Genomic DNA, 6648 nt, shown 5'->3' with positions numbered 1-6648 from the left:
TTGCTGGTTAATGAATTTATTGATTCTATGAATGAAATGAATAGTTGTAAGAAATTAAGGATTATTTATTAATGTTTTTGATCATTAAAGTATATTGAGGACGATAATTCAATGAAAACCGAGGGAAATAAGTACATATTAATAATATATGACAATTTTAATTATTGTGAGTAACGTTCAAAAATAGAAAGTAAACATTTTGCGATATTATCGGACATAAATGTGATTATTTACATTTTAAAAGCTAAGTGGCTTAAATTATTTCCCGTGCGACATCAAAGAGCATGAAACATAAAATGAAATTAATCATGACGGAAATATATTTTAGTAACAAGTTTAAACAAGTTCCAGCTCGTCAGTCGGGACCGAAGCCATCCACTTGTTGACGTTGGCGACCATCAGCTCCAGGAACTCGTCGACAAACGGCTTTCCCACACTGTGGATGAACACCCGCCATTGCTGGTTGATGAAGTCTAGCACGGGAGCGGCTGTGGAACAAGTTATCAAAATGTGTAGTGTTTTGTATTAGACTAGTGCGTGAGAATGCAAGATTGATGTGCTTGTCTATCGTCATAGATTAAATATAGAAGACTAGCTTTTGCCCGCGACTTCGCACGCGTTAGAAAGGGACACAAAGTAGCCTATGTCACCCTCCATCCTTTCAACTATCTCCACTTAAAAAACACGACAATACGTCGCTCCGTTTTGCCGTGAAAGACGGACAAACAAACAAACACACATACTTTCCCATTTATAATATTAAGTAAGTATGGATTATACCATCCTATACATTAAAATGCGACTGCCTAAGAACGTGCAAAAAGTAGATGGCGCCACTAGAAATGCCTTGTTGCCATCGATTACTTGTAGATTGGCGTTAAATGTCACTTTCAAGCCATAAGTGTCACTTAACGCCATCTACATCCTAGGTACCTATAATCGATGGCAACAAGGCATTTTTTTATTTTTTATTTAGATTCATAAGTGCTTTCTTAAGTTATAATATAATTTAGAAAACTTCAGATCTTCGTTGACAATTTCTAACCGAGTTTTAAAAACCGGCTACATAATTCATTTTGAAATTTCATAAATTCAAATGGCGTATTCAAACCTTCACACGATATTGTCCCACGACACACGCTCAAAAGACTTAATGAAATTCCATTTGGATAATAATCAGGGCAGTCTAGCCTGTTTCAGCCAGAGATTGAGCAAAAAGGCAAAGAGCCTGGCTTTGTCCTTCCCTATCAGGGTACCTAGCCATCTTGATAACCGCTACACTTTGTAGATAGCTCTCTCTATCAATCTTCTGTAGTGGTGCGACAGAGACAGATTGCGTTTGGATGGCTATTGTAGCTTCAACGATTGTCACTTCGGCTAGGCGGGCTGTAATGTTCTCACTTGCATCGTTTGTCTTTGTATTCTTTGTAGTACATTAACTGGCTATTCGTTGGCGTTATTGGAAGGAGTCTAGGTTTATAAATAGTCAATAAAAGGAATTGTGTACAGCGCTCTCTACACTCGCGCGCATATCGCCGCGAACTCGAGTGTGGATTCGATACGCACGTCGCGCCACGATCAGATACTCGCGTGAGTGTGGAGGGCGCTTAATAACTTTTGAATCAAAAGCCTTAGCGTAATAAATTTTAAGGTCGGGTCACTAGTAATAGAAGAAAAGTTGAAAGTAAATCTATAAAATGTGTTGTACTTGTACATCTTCATGCCCTGAAAATGGCCTTAATTGGATTCCAAACTTTTCGATACAACTTGTAAATATTTTAAAACATGATTTGGACAAATTTTTACTGTACAAATACCTTAATATTTAGACCCAGCAAGTCGTCATTTCTAAGTTGTTTTTGTTTTTACTCAGTATCATTCTAGGATTTTAAATCAATTATCAAATTTCATGTCAACCATAAACTAAACTATCCAAAACAGTCCGGAAAGGATTAGTCATCACCTCCGACTTGGCATACGTAATTGTCCTAGATATTCCTATGACCTGTGCCCAACTGGCTGATAATGGTTTGAATTATAGCTGGGTGCAGTGGACAGACCACCCACCTGCTAGATGAAACACCATAATTATGTTCGGGCTCCCATATCAATTTGTGTAAAAAATGTCCTATAATATTTATTTATATATATTTATGAAATATTTACTTTGTGTCCCCGTGTGTTTTGACGGGTTAAGATTTTCACCACCCCCCTTTTCCCGTGAGTGTCGTAGAAGTCGATTGTAGGATATGAGAGAAATTGTGGGGTAGGCGAGAGGCTGAACACCTGCTACTGTAATGTCACAATTTGTTTTTTTTCTACCCCTTATTTGTCAAGAGCGGCACTGAAACTTCAATAGTTTCATGTGCTCTGGCTACCCCTTTATGGGAAAGCAGGCGTGAGGATCAGTGTGTATGTAATTTTGTGTCAAGCAACACAACAACAAGCGTAGGTATGTAGAAATCGTAGGTTCAAGTTCCACCCAAAAAGTGAGTAATCACACTTAATTCTAATCATTAGCAAAATTAATTTTGAATATATATATATATTTTTTTTTAAATCCAGTAAGACGTAAAAATGCCATATGATAAATAACCTAACCACAAAATTCAAATTTTGAAAAAAACCCCGACCGCGACTTAGTAATACCGATTTTCATGAAACATTGGCTAAGAACACTCCCGACTAACTCAGCTTTCAGACAAAAAAAAACTAAATCTAAATCGGTTCATCCGTTCGGGAGCTACGATGCCACAGACAGACATACACACACAGACAAACAGACAAACAGACAAACAGACAGACAGACACGTCAAACTTATAACACCCCGTCGTTTTTGTGTCGGGGGTTAAAAATAAAAAAGAGGAGGTGTTTACTGCAGAGTCTATGGGAGGCAGTCCGCGGCCGGATGGAAGCAAGTGGCCCTTGTACCGCTTCCTGCGCCGTCACACGGATGGATTTATTCGTGCGCCGTGGCGCGATAAGGGTTAAATAGTTCTTGTGGAGGGTTAACGTGTGATATGTTCTGTTACATACCTAGTTAGTAGCCAGTTACAAATGTTGCCATTCTCAATTTATAAGCTTAAAAAGATCAATTATTTTAATCATAACAAACATGAATATGGCCCCTTACTCTTGATCACAGACTAGCCAAAGCAAAGACGTAGCCTACGATGGATTGAGCTCGCCCAAAAGATTCACCCTTGATTTGAAGGTCGCCGGGTTATACACTTTGTAACATAGGTAATTGCCGAAGAGAAATCCTACGGCTTATACATTACCTTCTATAGTACCTTTAATTTTCATGGTGTTTATTTAAAAAAAAGGAAGTGGTATTCGTAACCGCTATTCGATATCGGTTATGCTCTTAAATGGATCACCAGCATTAATGTTACATCCTGTATGAGCTCGGAAATATAGCCACCGGCAAGGAATTTAAGTAATTTAAAATAAAAGTCTCTGTTACCTATGGACGCCTGAAACTCTCGAGGTGTTACATGCGCGTTGCTTACCCTAAAACTCAGCACAGGTGGCGTAGCCGAATGGCATTTCTGCGACGCGAAACGAAAACGAAACGCCGCGAAAGGTAGTTTGGCTCTGCCGCGAAAGGTAGTTTGGCTCTGTCGCGCCAATACGCAAGAGCGATAGAGATAGATATATACGAGCGTTTCGTTTCGTGAGTGTTTCGTGAGCGTTTGTGCCATTCGGCTACGCACCCTGGATTATTGAGAATTTGTTTTCGGAATGACTTTCAAAGCTAATTTGAGTTCAAATGCAATCAATCTGCAGTGGCCTGGATGGCCGAATGCTCTAGGCGCCTGTCGCGAATAGAAATGACGCTGGTTCGATACACACCCTGGACATTGAATCCCTTCGTCACGTTTCGTTTTGTACATGACACGTACTTCAGGACAGGGTTTCCCAATCTTTTTCAGTCCATGGCCAATCCTTGCAAGTTTAACATGTTCTCATTGAACCCTAATCTACATAGCTAGGTTATTCAATAGTTATTTGTTTTACAAGGGGGTAAAGTTGTTGTTTAACAGCACGTGCCAATATTGCTACACGAGCAAGCGAAAGATTCCAATATTGAACCACGAGCGTAACGTAACGAGTGGTTCAAAAATTGGAATCTTGAGCGTTGCGAGGGTTTCAAGGCACGAAGGTTAAACAAACTTTGCCGCCGAATGAAACACAAAATTTTTCACCACACCAACACGAACAAAATATTGACTATAAAACCTCAAATTAAATCTATCAATTTATTCAATATTTATGATTTAAAATCATCATTTAGGTATAGGTAAATTCTACGAGCCAGCTCAAGATGTCAAGTTAAAATTTGTATGAAATTACTTTGCACTCTTGTGGATAAAATGCAATTTTGCTATCTGTTTTCGAATACCAATTTTACTAGTTGGTGTGGTGAAAAATAAGTGTTACTACTCATAGTGTTGTGTTCCTGCCGGTGAGTAAGAGCTCAACGAGGGTGCGGTGTGCTGATGACGAGAGGACTTACAGAACTAACTTGTTCCGTCTATTGTCCTTTGAGTCGTCGGCAACCCGAACCCTCCTTAGAACTTGTACATTCCTTTTTGCTGTGTACTTAACACAGCAAAAGGGAGTGTACAAGTTTCTAATAGGGTGGCAACGCGCTTGTGACACTGTTTGAGTTGCAGGCGTCCATAGGTTACGGTGACCGCTTTACATCAGGCGGGCCGTATGCTTGTTTGCCACCGACGTAGTATAAAAAAAAAAAAAAGTAACGCGTGCGGAGGCGTTCTAGGTAAATCCTTTTTTATTACAATTAATGTTAGCTACTTACACGTTTTCTCATCGCCGCCGAAGAGATTAGTGATCCTAATCCACACCTTGTCTGGTTCGTAGCTGTATTTGTAGTCAGCAATCTTCCAGTGCTTCTTACCGTCGGCACCAGTTACTTCTTCAATCTTGCCTTCCAACTTTATTTTCATGTTTTCTGAAAGCAAACACATGTAAGTACTTATTGGTTGCGGAATTCAAAGGTCTACTCGTGAAACGCATGGCTACTTGACTCTAAAATGTTTGAATAGACGCAGTATAACAACGAGTGTAAAGGTATTACGAATAATTATTACAAGGTATCACGGCTCAGCCACGACATTGGTCTAAGCGCGACAGCGGGGAGCGGCGGCCATACATTGGAGCGAAACATACAGCGATGGTACATTTCATTCGCACGTATGGCTGCCGTTCACCGCTGGCGCGCTTAGGCCAATGTCGTGGCTGGGCCGTAAGTCTTCATGTTATCAGAAGCCGAACCTGATGAAGACCATCAGATTTCTAGGTACCTAATACTGCTGTAAAAAGGTACCACAAGTGAAGATAAACTCGCGTTCCCGACCAGGCTCCCAGAGGCGTTTTAGTAGATGCTCAACTTTACGGAAGACCATATCACAGTATAATAAAGAGTACTATCGTACAGTATGGCCACTCCCGCTCCCCGCTGAAAGTGCCGCCCACCCGCTCTCGGTTACCTCACAGTTACCGCCTGTCAAAACGCGAACAGTCGACCTGTCATATCTCACTCATACAAGCATGGTACGCGTTCACCTACACGAGCTTAGAATGTGTGCTAGAAACGCGCCTCTTTCATATATTTGATCGCGTGTCGGAGATGTGACCATATTGAGAACACCGTCAACTTTTGAAGCCTCTGTACTTAGGCCGTAAGGTACAGCGGGGCAAATCTCGACTGGGGGGCGATTGTAACTAATCCATTTTTTCCATTATTACACTATGATGTTGGGTTGGTACTTTTACTATGGCAATCTTTGAGTAGGTAAATGCATTAAAAATTAGCTCTGTAGATGTTATGAATTGGATACGTTTCTGTCACTATTTTTTTTTGTTTTGACAGGGATATATCCCAACCATATCGTATCTGGAACAAATTTTTGAGGTAACAGTGTGGCAAAACAGAGTAAAAATTAAAAAGTGGCAACATCATAGTATCGTCCCGTTTTCTCACACATACTGAATTTGAAAAAGACTTTTTTTAATTTCTAATCTTTTTTGCCAAGCTGTAAAATGTGGGTGAGGGAACCCTCCTACTGTTTGCCTTGCCCAAAGACATACATACATACATACAATCACGCCTGTATCCCATAAAGGGGTAGTCAGAACATATGAAACTACTAAAGCTTCAGTGCCACTCTTGGCAAATAAGGGGTTGAAAGAAAACGAAACTGTGACATTGCAGTGACAGGTTGCCAGCCTCTCGCCTACGCCACAATTTAACCCATGTCCCATAGTCGTCTTCTACGACATCCACGGGAAGAAAGGGGGACAAGGTGGTGAAATTCTTAACCCGTCACCACACAGGCGCCCAAGGACAAATAGTAATAAACTATGTTTGACCTTATAGGTATGTATTAAAGTTCTAATAAACCCGTAGGCACCGCATTTATAATAAAACATTTAATTGTTTAGGCAAATTCATATAAAAACCTTTACTTTTATGTTTTCTACGAACAATATCTTCAAGTATGCTGGTATTTAAGTAAATAAATGAGAACAATAGTAAATATTTCATCAAAGAAAATGAATGTAAATATTTGTCTCACCACTGTAGACACCTTCAAAACAAATCACAGACATTAAAATTA

At 40.0% G+C, this 6648-nt stretch overlaps 1 protein-coding gene across 1 annotated transcript; it reads right to left on the bottom strand.

The window, feature by feature from the left end:
* Positions 1 to 230: 230 nt before the first annotated feature.
* Positions 231 to 5433, bottom strand: LOC125229887. The gene is made up of 3 exons (XM_048134824.1): positions 5355 to 5433; positions 4827 to 4979; positions 231 to 488 (listed from the first exon to the last, which is right to left on the bottom strand). The coding sequence occupies exons 1-3, from the start codon at positions 5431 to 5433 to the stop codon at positions 337 to 339; spliced, it is 384 nt and encodes a 127-aa protein (XP_047990781.1). The 3' UTR covers positions 231 to 336.
* Between the last annotated feature and the right edge of the window lie 1215 nt (positions 5434 to 6648).

Source organism: Leguminivora glycinivorella, chromosome 9, assembly GCF_023078275.1.
Source record: "Leguminivora glycinivorella isolate SPB_JAAS2020 chromosome 9, LegGlyc_1.1, whole genome shotgun sequence".
NCBI classification, from domain to species: domain Eukaryota; kingdom Metazoa; phylum Arthropoda; class Insecta; order Lepidoptera; family Tortricidae; genus Leguminivora; species Leguminivora glycinivorella.
This window is presented reverse-complemented; position numbering and strand designations above follow the sequence as displayed.

Excerpts from the sequence above, each read along its gene's own strand:
- LOC125229887 (XM_048134824.1), bottom strand. The coding sequence starts at position 5,433 with ATGGTCTTCCGTAAAGTTGAGCATCTACTAAAACGCCTCTGGGAGCCT. Across the intron at positions 4,980-5,354 it reads CGAGTTTATCTTCACTTGTG|AAAACATGAAAATAAAGTTG; the intron begins GTACCTTTTTAC and ends GTTTGCTTTCAG. Across the intron at positions 489-4,826 it reads CGGCGGCGATGAGAAAACGT|CCGCTCCCGTGCTAGACTTC; the intron begins GTAAGTAGCTAA and ends CTTGTTCCACAG.